General features: G+C 42.9%; 2 protein-coding genes across 3 annotated transcripts in view; both read right to left on the bottom strand.

Annotated features, from left to right (window-relative positions):
• jmy (junction mediating and regulatory protein, p53 cofactor) overlaps positions 1–9,020 on the bottom strand; it is a 32,157-nt gene extending 23,137 nt beyond the window's left edge. For both annotated transcript variants that reach the window (XM_061263823.1, XM_061263824.1), the window contains exon 1: positions 7,509–9,020. In XM_061263823.1, coding sequence (XP_061119807.1) covers positions 7,509–8,381 — 873 coding nt within the window. In that variant the 5' untranslated portion in view covers positions 8,382–9,020. The remainder of the gene's footprint in view (positions 1–7,508) is intronic.
• Positions 9,021–10,356: 1,336 nt separating this feature from the next.
• LOC133141995 (betaine--homocysteine S-methyltransferase 1-like) lies at positions 10,357–14,703 on the bottom strand. Its single transcript, XM_061262899.1, has 8 exons — positions 14,546–14,703; positions 14,196–14,328; positions 13,830–13,942; positions 13,110–13,301; positions 12,595–12,742; positions 11,738–11,920; positions 11,410–11,638; positions 10,357–10,653 (listed from the first exon to the last, which is right to left on the bottom strand). Exons 1-8 carry the CDS (start codon positions 14,564–14,566, stop codon positions 10,473–10,475), a joined length of 1,200 nt encoding a protein of 399 aa, XP_061118883.1. The 5' UTR covers positions 14,567–14,703; the 3' UTR covers positions 10,357–10,472.
• Between the last annotated feature and the right edge of the window lie 1,487 nt (positions 14,704–16,190).

Below are 16,190 nucleotides of genomic sequence, written 5' to 3'. Positions count from 1 at the left end.
GTAGTGTGTGGGGAACATTCTATACAACATGAATGCATCCAAGAGATCATTTTCTCTCTCAGGATGTCAGGCTATAAGGTTAGGACCTTCAGTGGTGATTTCATAAGAGAAACATATGTGTGCTGGGATCACTTCTGATGCTCGACTATGACATTTCAAAATGCTGTGGCTGGCAGACTAGATCAGCACAAAGTCATCACGCAAGGGAGGAGGGTACCCGACAGCAGAGCACTCCCACCTCATTACCCTAGAGAAGCCCCTCCCCACGTACAGCAGCTCTCAATAAATGTGATACTCTAGCAGTTAAAACGTGGCATCTGGCTGTATGCGATTCAGAGCCAGTCGGTGCTCCCGACTGATGGAGGACACTGCAATGTTGGAACCAGCAAGGTATTCCACATTGGGTCAAAAAGTAAAGAAACAGAGGGATACATTTTTTTAACTAATAATAATGGGCTATATTTCCATAATAACTCCTACAGCACCTCATTTCTCTATAGCAGTAACATTGTCACATACCATCAACACATTTCCACCACTAATGAGTAATACCCTGTTCCGTACAGCATGGTTTTAAAAAATAAATCTCTGGACGCCTCGGACGTGAATGGGATCCTTTTTCTCATTCGGCTCCTACTTCAAGAGATTTCTTTCCTGCTTTTCACTGGGAGAGAGGGTGGAGGGTGGGGGAGGGACACAGCGCGATTCAGCTTAAACACTGCCACCACTGTTTACCTTGGCCCTGCAGCTCCACAGAGAGCTCAGGCTGAAGCCCCTCCAGTGAGCCGGGTCCCTGCAGCTGCTGTCTACCCCAGCAGCCCTGAGAGGGTGCAGACAGCGAGGGGCGCCTCGCATTACAGGGCCCAGACTGCACAAACCCAGCTACCCACATCTGCCTTTGCGGTCATGTCTGATAACCTCGCACTCGCAAAACCAAAATGGAACTACCTCGGGGTTTGCTGATTTAGCCAAAGCGTGTTGCATGAGCTCATTTCCTTTGAGATTTCAGACCCTCTAATCAAGACGAACGGTAGTTGACTTAATTTCCCTTAAGTTTTCGGCCATGCAGCTGGCGAGAAGATGAACAGCGTGCGACGTGTAACCGCGATGCCTGAGATGTGAAGAGTTTCAGAGCTCGGCGGTTTTCGGGAAGCAGGTCCGTGTCTTTGGCTGTTGAATTGTACGAGAGGAGAGGGCATAAAGTCTCCACTGGGCCATGAACTCGGCCGCTCTCCCTGTTCTCTCCCAACACGCAGGGCCACCCAAAGTATGTTTCCATGGTATCTGTTCTGCACAAACAGACGTTTGTTGAAAACCCCCCTCGGGAAAGTCCACATATTGTCAAAAAGGGCCATAGATGGATTTCTGCCCCTACTTACAATATGGTGTAGCAATTTATCCCACTGACAGCATTAGAGAAAATCTGTTGATAGCTATATCTGAAAAAGTAAACTTTCCTTCCTCCTTTCTGTTATGATTTTATGTAAAGAATCTGCTTAAGATCAGTGTGGCAGTAGTGTAAAAATCGAACAGCTTAGTGAATTAGCACTGCAAAAAGCAAAAACTGCAAACAAGCCTATATCTAATAATATTTTCAACGGGTGCATTCCAACTCTTTTAGACATGCGGTTGAGTGTCTCGGTCACCTGCTCTTCCATCAAGTTTTTTCCATTTAGCCAAGTCACCGCCATCATGCTGCTATCTACTGTTCCAAGAAGCATCTGGTTTATGTCAATCTGTGCGCACATCGCATGTGAAGCCATCTGCACAGCGCTACAGTACATATCCCATAATTCACTCACTCTATCCCAGACCAGCAGAGCCTGACAGGAAGGGGCTGTGTGTAACTGTAATTCCTTTTCCTGAGACTGCACAGTTACAGTCTCCAGGCAACAGTGACAAGGCTTCTGAGCTAGGAGCAACACGGTCTGAGCAAACACAAGCTGGAGGGCTGCCGTGAACGGGACGCCACTGGCAGCCCAAGACCAACACTGACGCACGTTTGTTTTTTTGTCTAATTGAGCAACGGTCTTTTCTCTGGCTGTTACCATGAGCACCCAGCATTGTCTGGAGACCTCCTTCAGTTCATGACTCAACCACATGCAGGTAGTGAGGTGTTGAATATTTTTAAAATATTTTTACAGCTTACTGCTTACTTTCAGAGAAAGTTGCAAAGTTTTGAAAGGAACTCTCGATACGTAACAATAAATCTTAATGCGGAAGGACCCTGAGCAGATCGCAGACTGACAGCAGGCCAGCTTTCCGCAGATACTTTTCACAAGAGGGGAAACGGGAAGCCAAAGTGCCCAATGCAGCATGGTATGCAAAGTGTGAGCCTTCTTTGACACAACTGTAGCACTGTGACACAGGACTGTAGGCGCAGCCTGTCCATCTGATAGCCTCACACTGGGCTCCATCACCCCAGGAAATCCAATGCTCTAATATCTGAGGTCCTCCATCAGGTCAGGGCCCATGGAAACTCCCACCCCTTACAGCGCCCCTGGGGCTGACAGTGGACCACTAACTTACTGATACAAATGTAATGTTCTAGCAGGCCATTACAGGCAGGGTGAGATGAAATCTCTTTTGAAATCTAGGCCAGACTCACTCCACCACACCATGAGAAAGTGATTAAAGTGACTGCAGCTATAGAAAAATGTATTATGTGCCTCTCTTCAAGTGTACTGCTATAGCATTTTCAGCATTAATATTATTTTGAGTAAGACCATTAAAAGGTATTCAAAAACTATTTTGCAAACTTATTTTAGGTTCTATTAAATCCAACAATACGAAACAGTTACAGCCTTTTAAATTATTGCAATGGGAGTGCTATATAAATCCATTAAATCAAACCAGCAAATCGACCGGCTGTGCAGATAATTTGGTGGTTCAGGTAGCCTAAGTACAATATGTGAGATAGGCAGCTTGCTATGCATTGCTATTATATGAAATTGCACCATTAGGACCAAGCCGAATCAGGGCACATAATGGAGGGAGACCTAAATATGCTCCTTCCCCGGTGGGTCCACATGCTGCAGACATGGCCATACCCATCCTGCAGATTCCAGGACTGGTGACTGGTCATTCCTAGGACTGGTGCCACCGGCCAGGGCCACAGAATGTGGTGGAGTGAAGGCCACTGCTGTGTTGTTTCAGCCATTGCACACATTCCACATACACACACTTCCACAGCCGTCTGGCACTTCTTCTATTCCGGCATTATCTTCAGCAAGCACTAAAGTGCCTGCTTTTCAAAATGAACAATGCTTTCCTGCGTCTGAGCTGATACACTGTGGGTGACGTTGCTCTTTCTATTTGGGAAATATTATGAACAAAAGAGGAAAAGGCAGCATTTCCTAACATGGAACATAAATAGTACAGACCACGAAAAGAAAAGAAATCCAAACATCTATCTTTCTCGTCCAAGAAAACCCTGGCTGATGTCATTTGAAACATTGAAACGCAGAAACCACATGGTGGTATGTCCATTTCCTGAGCCCTTTATGCTGATGCAATTCCACGATCCCTGAGAAGGTGAGAGGTGGGGGGTAACTAGCTAACCGGTCAGCCATTTCCTCTCCAGTGCTCTGGCTCACTCTCTGGGGGGAAGAATGCAGCCCAGATCCCATCTGCAGGCCAAAAGGGATGACTCATTGCCACAGCTAACAAGTTCCTTCACCCCATAGAAACTGGGAGGGAGGGCTCAAGGTAGCTAAGCTTTCTTCTAATCACACCCATGAAGATGATTGTTGCCCCCATAAGCTCTTGTTCCAACTGACATTACGATTCAAATAATCATTCATTGACCTCATTTTGGAATGTTAAATGCCCACAGTCTTATGAATATTAAACAGGAAATCCTGAACATATTAGGCTATATACAGCCTGGGGCAGCCCATACCTAGCGGCTAAGGTGCTTGACTCGGACCTGGAAGGTTGGTGGTCGAAAACCTGGGGTAGCCACAAGAAAATCCACACAGCTGTTGGGCCCTTGAGCAAGATCCTTAACCCCACATTGCTCAAGGTGGTGGTGGGGGGGGGCCTGCTTGGTCTATTCAACAGTAAGTTGCTTTGGATAAAAGCATCAGCAAAAGAACAAATTATAGTCATAATTATAGCCTATACAGTACAGTGCAAAAGTGAGAGACCACTCTGATGGGACTGATGGGACTGGTGCTCTTGCAGCATCAGAGTGCTAGGCAGGAAATGTGGTTAGAGCCACAGAGAGCAGGCTCCTGGGCCACTCTTCTCTGTGTTCACTGCACTGGGTTTGAGCAATGCGATCGGTGGATCGATGAACCAGTCAGCCCCTCACTGTATATTTCTAAGCCCATAAAGAGCCACCAGACAGCCCTGAATGGCCCTTGCACTGTGTGGAGACTAGCTTTTGAATTATTTTTGTCATCAAGGCCTTTTATTTTAGCTGCTTTGTAACTAACTGAAGACGATCCCTCAATACTTAGGTACACTGTAAGAAGTAAGCTATCTGTTGTGGCAACCAACACTAGACTTAAATAGCATTTTATGAGTCACCCTCAACATTAGAAATGAACAACAGGACAGGCAATATTCAACTGTAATTGTCTTTTGTCTACTCTGACAGCAATATGGATTGTATTGATACAGGACTACAAGATATTTTAGGGTGTTTTCACTTTGTTAGCTCTGATGCCAATAAGCAAAAGTGACTAATCCAAAGAGGATCTTCATTGACTTTCATTTGGCTTTCCAGTACACAGTGCCAGCCATTTTATATTGTATGACAGTCATGGAAACTGACAAATCATTCCATTCTAATCTATAATGTTGTAATCACACTCCCCTTGTTTAAGAAGTTAAGCTCTATATTTGTTTGGTATGAGCTGTGCTCATGCTCTCATACCATCGGTCACAACAAAAAATGCACAATACATTCTGCAACAGTTTTCACTGATTAACAGAAATGGATTTTGCCATAAAATTGAAAAACAAGGGAAGAGATTGAAAAAGAAATGATCACGTTGCTACAGTCTTGGAGGACATGGAAAAAATAAATGCATCTTTTGCTGTTCAGCATACAAGTGTGTGCTAATGCCCAGTCCTTTAGGGATGGATGCTATTGATTTAGCATATAGCCTATGCCCAGTGATCAAGTGGTCTGGCAACAGGACCAAGGGCCTGAGCAAGGTCACAGCAAGGTCACGGCAGTCCTGCACAGCAAAGGTCAACACAGTCATGTGGGTAATGTGCGTCCCGGGGAAACAGGGCAGGAGGGATCCCGGCAGGAGGCGGCAGGAGCCAGACGCCTTCCCAACTGGGAAACAATGGGAAACAATCCATCCCCCTGCCTGCATGGCTGCATGGCATTGAGATACACCCAGCAGGATGGCTGAGAGAGTTTATACAAGAGTGTGCTACTAGGACTACAGTTCAGCAGCTCCATTTACACAAGCTGGACACACACCACACCACCGTCTCCATGGCCTGGTGTACACCACACCACCGTCTCCATGGCCTGGTGTACACCACACCACTGATTCCATGGCATGGTGTGCGCCACAACACTCTCCATGGCCTGATGTAGACCACACCACTGTCTCTATGGCCTGAAGTAGACCACACCACTGTCTCCATGGCGTAACATACACCACAACACTGTCCCATGGCCTGGCGTACACCACACCACTGTCTCCATGGCCTGATGTAGACCACACCACTGTCTTCCAATCTTGTATACCACCAGTGTGAAATGGCAGGCACCTGTCTGTCAGAATCTGTGACTTGAGGTAGACAGAATTGTCAAGACTACTTTTTCCCTTTACAAATGCCCCCCAAAATGCCTGCCATAAGTAGTATGAGCTAATGAATCACTGTGGTGATTACTGGCTCTAGAAAAACCTGGAAACTGAAGGTTACATATTGCGCCAAGAAATTACAAATGTCATATTGCATATTTAAGAGAAATGGAATATAGCAAAGAATGAATATTCAAATATAGCATACTTTTCCAGTTTTTGAGCTTTTCATATCACCTTGGAGCTTTTGATTTGTGTTCAATTTAAAGAACATCAATTTTAATAAATACTATTCATCCCAGTTCAAGCAGTCTTTTTGGTGGGTTTATCATGCATGTTCATACCTCGTCTTTTAACTGGCAGAGGGTCTTTGAAGTTGGCATTCCGCTCTTTCACAAATAGCCCCATTGTTTGACACTGTGCATCATTTGGGGACATGTGGTTGCTTTACAGATGCAGTCGTCATCATAATGACATTTGTGTTAGTCACAATGTGTCAGACGTGCCTGCTGTTGAGACAGGAGTCTATGAAACTCCCTCAAAGTGGTGAGGACCCAGCATCTGGGACTGCAGAGCTAGAAGGTCCAAACAGCTGGCTGTGCTTACCCTCCCTGCAGGCTTCAGGATACACATACGTTCACTCAACTGCTGACACAGCATTTGTTTCAGCTGTCCTCTCTCGCGACACCTACAAGAGCTAACAATGTGATTCTCAGTGTTACAACCTCATATTGTAAATTGCAACTCAGTAACTAAACAAAGAGTGTGATTAAAATAGCCATGTACCAACAGAGAATTATCCACAATAGCTACCCAACCTAACAGGAAATGTGATGTACAGAATAGAAATAGAATGCAAAATGTTTTTATCTTTTTTAATTCCACTAATGTGCAACATTTCGCTATTCAACCAGCACTGACAACACAGAAAATTAGGACAGGATTTTTCCAGCGGAAACTGAATTTTTGGGACCGCACTTCAAACGAAATCAGAAGATAATTAATGAGCTCCAAGATAAGAAGTAATATATATAGAATCTTTATTTCCATTCAAGACGATCACTAGCAAATGAGTATGACGATAGCTGAGCTACGCAACCAGGTTAATGGACTTCCAAAGCTGGTGAGCATCTCACCCATGTGCACGCTGCATTACAGACTAAATGAAACTTGGATAAACTAATTTAAAATAAGTGTGGACAATTGTCCCAGGGAAAAACAATTATCCTGTGTATGTAACATTAGCTACTGGGCAGTTCATAAAGAAAGCACCTGTCCAATCCAACCTGAAGCCATAGTGGAGATGGGGGGACCCAAACCCAGTTTACACTCTTACCCTGGGGACTGGAAGGGGCCGCCTCTGCACACCATATTTTTTAGTAAGCAACAGACATTGGGCCTTTAAGGAAACAAAGAGCCGCTGTGGCCAATGTGCTTCAAAGGGAGGAGTGGGAACACAGACTCCAAGCTTGCCTGGAACAGCTGCTCCACTACATAGTACTGAGTTTTATACTCATTCTAGATGCCCATTTAAGAGGCCAAATGGAAGGCAATGACTAATTAATGAAGACTGGTACCAGTTTTTCACTATTGTCTAAATATTTGTGAAATACCTGTAACATGGGATATGTCTAGCTCAGATCTTAACACAATACAAAGTTGAACAGCCTGAACTACTGTTTTGCCCCAAATGGTCTAGCAGTGATATGATGCTTAAAGTAAAAAGGCAGGTACCTCATGAAGTCGCTTCTTGGCCCTTTGTAGCACCTCCTCGTAGCCCTTTTGTCGCAGTTCACTCAAACTCTCATAGTACTCCTCAGGGTCATCGCTCTCAGTGAAAAGTACTTGAGAAAGAATCTTCCATCCACAAGTGTCAAGCGCATGGCCCAGGTAAACCTGCAGCTGGTAGCACAGGACTTCAGTCTCTTTCTCTGTGACCTCCTGAGGTCCAAACAACACTGTCCACATTCCCGATGGCTCTTCTGGGAAAGGGGGTAAACATGGCTCCAGGTCAGAGTTGATTGATGACAGTTGCAGGTGGACAGCCCGCATGTCCTGGAAGGAAAAGAGTCCAGCCCAGCTGCAATGCTCTCTGATGTTGCTCTCCAAATCCTCTGAATCAGCGGATTCAACTTCCGGAGAGCGGCTCTCCCCTTTGATAACAGTGGGGTCCAAGACTTCAATGTCCATTGCTCTACTTGGCCCTCTGCTCTGTGATCCAACTTCTCTGGTGACACCCTTACCTGGACTTGAATGTACTGAATCCTTTCGGCGCACTGAAATTTGTGTGCAGGGTTCTGTTTTTACCGGACTCCCTATTTTCTTTGTCGGGCTGTCACTTTCGACCTTTCCCTTGATGGGACTTTCGGAAGTTTTGGGTTTACTCTCCAATTCAGTCGGCTTGAGAGCGGCCGTACCCTCTGCGACTGATTCTCTGGCAACACTCCTTCTCTGCACCGTTCTGTTGTGGCATGTGATGGCAAACTTCCCTTCCACATCATTCCAAGCGACAATGAAAACGAACTTGTGCTTTTCTTTTTCATCAAAAACATTAGGTCTAACGGCCACCCACCCCGACTCTAAAGTGTCTTCCATTGTGAATGACATATTTCAAACAGCGAATATATTTTCACCCGTCCGATGATGAAAGACAAATTAGCTTGCACAGCCAGCTAGTTCACTTAACAGTATATCCAGAAATATTTTAACGTTGACTTAAAGCGACATCATAAAGTGATCAGTAAAACGGCCATTTTGCCTCTTCATAACCTGACACTAAAACGGGTATTTTGTACTGGTCCTGCATTTGCATCAATCTTCACCTTCTTCCCTCACCTGACACTCGATTGCGGAGGCCCCTTTTTGTGCATCCCCACTACCAGACAATGCAGAGCCGCTCACATCGTCACGTGTGAGTATCTGTTTACAACCAAACGGAGTAAGAAAGTAAGCAAATCGAAGGCTTGACAGCAGCACTGCTGTCAAATGTGTTGTTATTTGCCCTCAGTCGTAGTACCTCCGCGCTTGACTAGCTAGTTCTTGGGTACAGCTCGCGGCGATATCTTTAAAAAACCCAAGAAACGTGATTTCCAAAGTCCAGAAACCCATTTGATATGGTCTTACTGTTCAACATATGTCGATCGATACTCGTCCTGATTTCTCACTGAAAACGCATTGCCTAATCTCCTTCGTTCTCGGTTACAGATTGCGCTCCTCATCTCTCCATAACAATGTTTTCATCCGACGAACTGCTGGTGACGTAGTTTTTACATAGGTACGTAAACAACTGCACGTGGGCCACGCAGTGAACGTGGTGACGCAATGACGTGTTGAGATGGAAAAGGTGGACATCAGGTGGAAATCGGCGAATGGACTTGGCTCCTTTAACACATGAAACGTGCGCCAGTGTGTGGTTATAAAAAGGGACCTTTATAAGGTACTGAGCAATGGTGGCCACCATCGCCACATTGTATCGCAGAGATGTGATTTCACAAAAACAGATTTGCTGAACCACTTCCCCCTACTAATCTAGCATAATTTTGGCTGCATGCCGCACATTGCTATAAAGGTATTCAACGACATATAGTTATCAAACATTAATGCAAATTCTAATTCAGAGAGTCGTAGAAGACAACAATGGAGACTAGCCTACGGCTTATTTGTGATTTGTAATACAGCTCAACCGCGAGAACGTCATTATTCACACTTTTGGGCCGTCCACATTCACAAGACAATGAAATTGGTTCAGTGCATGGTAGTTTTGTTTGCACTGTTATGTCATTTGTTTAGATTTTTCATGTAACTATGGCAGTTATTGTCCATCCATCGTGCATATGCACAACTGTGTCCATTCGATTGGCATTTGATAAAGGAATACATTGAATATTAATGTGAACATAATATGGACCACTAGATGGCATACTATGAACATTAAATCACTGAGCAACTGAAAATAAAGTTTAGCATCTGCAGGATGCAAACATAATTGCTGTAAATAATTGTACATGACACTAATTGTTAGATGTATTATAATATAAAGACTTAATCACGTTTTGGTTATTATAAATATGGTGATTAGATTTTTTTAATTTGTTGTTTTTTTTAATGGGAATGTTATTGGTGAAATGTCCCAGATCACCTGAAATCGGTGGTCTTTTCAGGTTCTGTGTTCTATTGCTTGGATCAGTCGAGTGAATGTACTGGTGAGAGATACTTCTGAATGTCAATGTAAATTTTCCCAGCAGTGTAGGAATTCATGTACAACTGTAGTCAACAAGACATATTGTGAAGCATATTCTTCAGATGATTGAAGTCTTGTTTTTACTCTAGGATGAGCAAGACACTTGTGATTCATGCATATTTACTATGTAGCTAAAACTCTGGACCACATTGTGTTCATATGCTATTTTCAGTTCATCTCAATCAGACAAATTTCTCAATGATTAATTCCATAATTGTACCTCATATACGATTAATCTTTGCCTGAAAACTGTGCTAGGCAATTTGCTTTGATTCTGAAACTACAGTTACAAAGATACTTCAAAAATAAACTGACATAACAAATGAGAGACCAAACTGGAAATTCTGACTCTTTTTTTATCAGAAAGAGGATACATAAAAATGGTCCAAAAATGTGTATCTTTGTTAAATGGTGTGAAATGGGAATGAGTGCGAGACTCCTCGCTCCCCACCAGCAGGTTAGTTTTTGGCCTGTGCCTTGTGGAAAAGTTCCGTCATCTCATCCTGGCTGGTGGCCTCCTTGTGCTGCATCAGGTCGGAATGGCCTTTGGTCACTCCCCAGCAGTCTGCAGTGGACATGGAGGCGCACGTGGGGCGCCCAGATGCTGGTTTCAGCTGCTCCCAATATTCACGGCGGGCCCTGAGAAGCACAAAAATGACAGAATATTAAAAGAAAGCAAATAGATGACACATCAATATTACATAAAACAAGTGCACATTTCAGTTTTTAAAAGAGTCATATAAAATTTGGTGATTTCTTACAAATGTTCCAACTCATAGTTGCTAAAAGCCATTTTACCCAACTATAAATTGGGTTGAGGGATGCCATGGGAAATCAACATGGAAGAGGATTTGTTGCCATCAATACTGAAATCTTCCAGACAGTTATTCCTTCAATGAGCCTGCTGCCTGAGAACTCAAGCCAATATCAAGAAGTCATTCAAGCAGTACCATATATTTTTTCAGCAAAGGGTCAGAACTATATAATTAAAGCACTCATATAAGCCCTTAATTTAAAACAAAGTAAGATACATTTATGATATAGACTCTGAAAGTCTATATCATAAATAAAGTACTGTATGGGCAGATACTGTGTGATGACCTGGCATATGCATTAAATAAATGTCCAGCATAAGTAAGGTACTTATTGAACAGATCAGATATACTCTGGGAATGAAAATAACTGCAAATGGCCCACCTCAGTTCAATTTAACAACACTAAAATAGGTGCTGAATCAGTTACTGGACATCCAGTAGTAGAAATGGCAAAGCCCTTTTTTGTTGCTCACATCTCTCAGTGGTCCATTGGAAGATGGTCTATAATGCCTTGTGCCAAAGGGAAGCTGCTCACTTGTGCAAGCTTTGATAGTCCTATCAGAACATTGTGGCTTCTCACCTGGCTCGGACCCAGGGCTTGGTGTGCATCTCCAGGGCGCCACCCCACAAGCCGTGTTTCTCAGATGCGGGGGGCAGGAAGCCTCTCTCAGGTGCAAGCTCCTCTGACACTGCACGGATGTGGTAGGGCTCAAACCCACAGCAGCCTCCAATGTAGCGAATGCCCACATTGTATGCCTCTCTGGCATATTTGTGCATGTCCCATCTGGTCAGAATTCTGGGTTCCAGTCCTGCAGGATTGTTAGTATAAGCACAAGGTTAGTATGAACATGAAAAGCCAGGTCATTTGTATGTATACCATATTCCAAAGTCTTAACAGTTTTCCCTACCAAAGGGGAACTCTGGCAGATCAATGAAGCCCTGGCAGCTGCAGTCAGGGGTGTGGTACGCCAAGGGCTGAACCATATAATGAGCTTTGAGTCCAGCACGCTCAACTCCCTCCTTCATGAGCTTCACGGTCTTCACACAGGTCATGGGGTCAAAGTGGCAGTTGATTCCAACAATCTGGGCACCTGACAGAAAAATACATTTCAATTATCTTAATTCAAAGCCTTTAATTAGATCATTTAGGACACAACCAAATTTAGCATTTATCTTACCATAGAAATCTGAATAAACTGCTTTGCTTAGGTTTATATCACTTTAGTGTACTGTACTGTATGTCCTGAGTGAAGGCCTCTGGTTTGTTCCCTCATTACTGTTCCCAATCACACGTTGTGGCCTGTACCAGAACTGTTTATTGTGGAATGTGAGTATACATTTTTGAGACATCCAGTTCCTCATTACTGCACAGTCTCAAAGAGTTATTTGTTTGAATGCAGCAGTAGGTACCTCAGTGAGTACATTCTCACCAAGACTTGTCGGGGGTAAAGCAGAAATAATATACCTCATATAAATCGATTTTAGCCATTTCAGACATTAAAATGAAGCAATTAGGTAAAAACCAAAGTTTAGAAATGCATTGTATAGGTGATGTTTCTGTAGAACTTATTGTGAATCTAATAACGTTGCCCCTGTTCTCCAGTTTACATATTACTGGGCAAAAGGCCTCCTAGATTTATTTTATGTAAATTATACATTATAAAAATATTATTTTTTCTGGATTTTTACATGTGCCTAAGACTATTGCACAGTGCTGTACAAAATCTCCCATAAGGAGTGTCAATCAAATCAAACAGGAACATACCAGCCTTCACCAGCTTGACTGCACAGTCTCCAGGGCTGACTCCATTCAGATCTCCCTGAGGTCCGATGCACAGGGAGGCAGCGACTGGCTTCCCACTAGACTTCAGAACCTGGACGGCCCACTCAGCCTCCTCCACATGCTCAAAGTACTGCAGACAAAAAAGCCCAGATGACAGATAGAGACAGGGGACACAGACAACAGCAATACTGCCCAAAGAGCTCATGTAAAATTTGGTTCAAAAGCTATTTAGAATAACCACCTTTAGCATTACCTCAAATTTTGACTTCTGTAGAAAAGCTTACATTCACTGAACTGTGTACATGTTATTCATAATAAATTGTGATGGGAAAACAAGTTTAACCATTTGAAGTAGAAGGTAGTCGCCATTCTGTAACGTAATTGTCTTTTTATATTCATGTCTCAGAAAACAAAATTCAATGATAACGTTATATGTGAAACTGTGACTGTGATTTTCAGATTCGCTCAATTTTAAAATTATTCCAGCATGTGCATACCTCAGCAATTAAGAAGTCCACATTCTTCTGGATGAAGACGTCAATCTGCTTCTTGAAGATGGCCTTCACCTCACTCTCGCTCTTACAGCTCAAGTAGGAGGGAGTCTGGGAGACGCCACCAGCAACTAAAGCGTCTCCCTCATTGGCCACCTCTCTGGCAAGGTCACAAGCAGCCTCATTGACTTGCTGTCCCTGGAGTTAATTGAAATGAGCATATTTAGCATGATGCCCCTGAGTGAGAATATAACATGCAGTTTTACATGGAGAACATCATATTTACATGTCAATAACTGTATTTATTTTGTTGTGCATATTTATTAAGGGTGCCTATAATTGTGGAGCCCACTGGAGTGTGTGTGCATGACTGTCCATCATGTGTTGGTTGGTTAAATGCTACAGGGTGATAGGTAGTCAAGTCATGCTTTATTTGTGTAGCACATTTAGACACAGGGAAGCCCACAAGAGGAAATAAAATAGGCATAGGCCTATTCATAAAAATGTTAAAAGCTAAAGAATGCACTCAGGTACAATAAAATTGATCTACTTTGGCTCAGCCCTTTATGTATTAAAACCTTGGTGAAGCCCCTGTAGCTAAAGAAATATAAAAAATGTTGTTTTACAATTTCAGCTTGATCATTTGAATGCAGCATTCATTAGGCATACATCCTCACTACAAAGTTTAGGAATGCATTGTATTGGTGATATTTCTGTAGAACTTACCGTGAATCCAACAACGTTGCCCCTGTTCTCCAGTTTATCATCGCTGGCGTAAAAGGTGAACGTCTGCATTACATTCGACCCCGCCCTCAAGAATTCTCTGTGCAGCTGTCGAACTGAAAAGCCAAATAGGAAAGTTACCCCGTCAAAATTCTGTGTCGCAACATATTGCAACTACAGCTCCATTATTTTAAGAAATATTAAGGACACACATTTATTAAGAACACACAACTAAGAACTGAGTTACCTTTATATATATATATATATATATATATATATATATATATATATATATATATATATATATATATATATATATATGAGTGCAAATATTTATATATTTGGGAATTGATTGTGCGTAAATCGTACCAGATTCGGGGTGCTCCGCCGCAGCTTCGGGAGTCCAGGGTCCTGCCTTCACGTATCCCCTCTTCTCTAAGGCGAAGACAAACCCTCCATCCCCGATAACGATCTCACCAGCATCCAATCGCTCCAGGATTCCCTGGATATGTGCATTTTAGCTCTCAGTCAGAAACAAACATATGGCACGCTTTCAAGTTTAAGTGATCATGTTTCAAAACTCATGACATAAATCATCTTTTGAATAATCCAAAACTTTGCTTTCGCAATACCATAGGCCTAGATTGCTTCAGGTTACATATAGGGCGATGCAATTCTGTAATGTGCATATTTTATGTACATTGCAGAATTGAACTTACCTTCTTTGGTCCAGGAGCCATTTTTGGATATAGGAGTGAGACACTTCACTGCCGTGCCTTGTCTGCGCTTGGAGAGAGACTTGACTTGAGACACTGTTGGTGTAGCGGCTACGTTTATAACTCGGCGAAATAGGGGAGTGGTGCGCTCTTGCTGATGTCCAGGGGCGGTTCTAGAAAGCACTCACAGGGTAGTACAGTAATTTTGAAATGTCAGCTAAGTAAAAGTAATGAACACACTTTACGCATCAGTTTCGATTTCAGCATTGTTGTGAGCCCTACGAAATGTATTCAATTCCCGTTACAAATAAAGATGAAAGTTTACGCTTTAGCCACAAGTGTCAGCTCCTGCAATTTCTGCTGTAGACCAGCTGCTCCAGTCCCTCGGTCACATTTATGGTAAAAAAAAAGAAAGAAAGAAAGAAAGAAAAGAATTGGCAGCAGTGGTTGCCAGAACTTGACTATAAAACATATGGTGACAATATTTGAGACATTGCGGTATTGAATGTGGGCTACTGTAGATTTCACAGGTTAAACTTCAAGGGACTTCAAATTTTAAATGAATGTGACTAATGGGAAACTATGTAAAACTGTTAAGCTGTTTCAACAGGCTAAAGTGTGGTTTGCGGCTAGTTGGTGACGGCTGTAATGCCTTATACAACTATTCCTGAACCAAGTTCCTTTTTATGACATTTGGAATTTCGGCAATGTATCCATCTTAAATCAGGGATACAATCATTCATCTGTATAGAATTACCTTGATTCCTCTTCCATTGAATAACTAGAAGCTCTAATGTCTGTATTTACCATTCACTGTGTCTTTAATACATGCAACCACCCCTGACTAGGATTGACTGTTTATATGCTCCATTTGCATAAAAGAGAAGATTCAGGAAATTTGAATAATTATCTCAAAGCTACCTTGCTTAGCTAAAATCTTTGAATCACTGATTAGTTCACAGCTTGGCTTGCCATTCAAATATACACTCACTGAGTACTTTATTAGGAACACTATACTAATACTGAGTTGGCCCTCCCTTTGTTCTCAAAACACCCTCAATTATTTGTGGCTTGGGTTCCACAAGATGTTGAAAACATTCATATGAGGTTCAGCTCCATGTTGACATGATTGCATCACGCAATTTCTGCAGATTTGTCAGCTGCACATTCATGCTGCGTATTCCGTTCTACCACATCCCAAAGGTGTTCTATTGGATTCTGATTGGGTCTATGGATTCATGCTGTTGGTGCCAAATTCTGACCCGACCATCTGTATGCTTCTTCAGAAATCAAAATTCATCAGACCAGGCAACATTTTTCCAGTCTTCAACTGTTTTGTTTTGGTGAGCCTGTGCCCACTGTAGCCTCAGCTTTCTGTTCTTGGCTGACAGATGTAGAGCCTAACGGTGGTCTCCTGCTGTTGTAGCCCATCAGTCTCAGGTTTTGACATGTTGTGCATTCTGAGATGCTTTTCTGCATACCACAATACCATAGCTGTAAGCTCAAACCAGTCTGGCCAGTCTCCGTTGACCTCTTTCATCAACCAGGGGTTTCTGTCCACAGAACTGCCGCTCACTCAATGTATTTTCTTTTTTGCACCATTCTGAGTAAACTCTGGAGACTGTTGTGTGTGAAAATCCCAGGAGAT

The sequence above is a fragment of the Conger conger genome, chromosome 12 (genome assembly GCF_963514075.1).
Source record: "Conger conger chromosome 12, fConCon1.1, whole genome shotgun sequence".
Lineage (NCBI taxonomy): Eukaryota > Metazoa > Chordata > Actinopteri > Anguilliformes > Congridae > Conger > Conger conger.
This window is presented reverse-complemented; position numbering and strand designations above follow the sequence as displayed.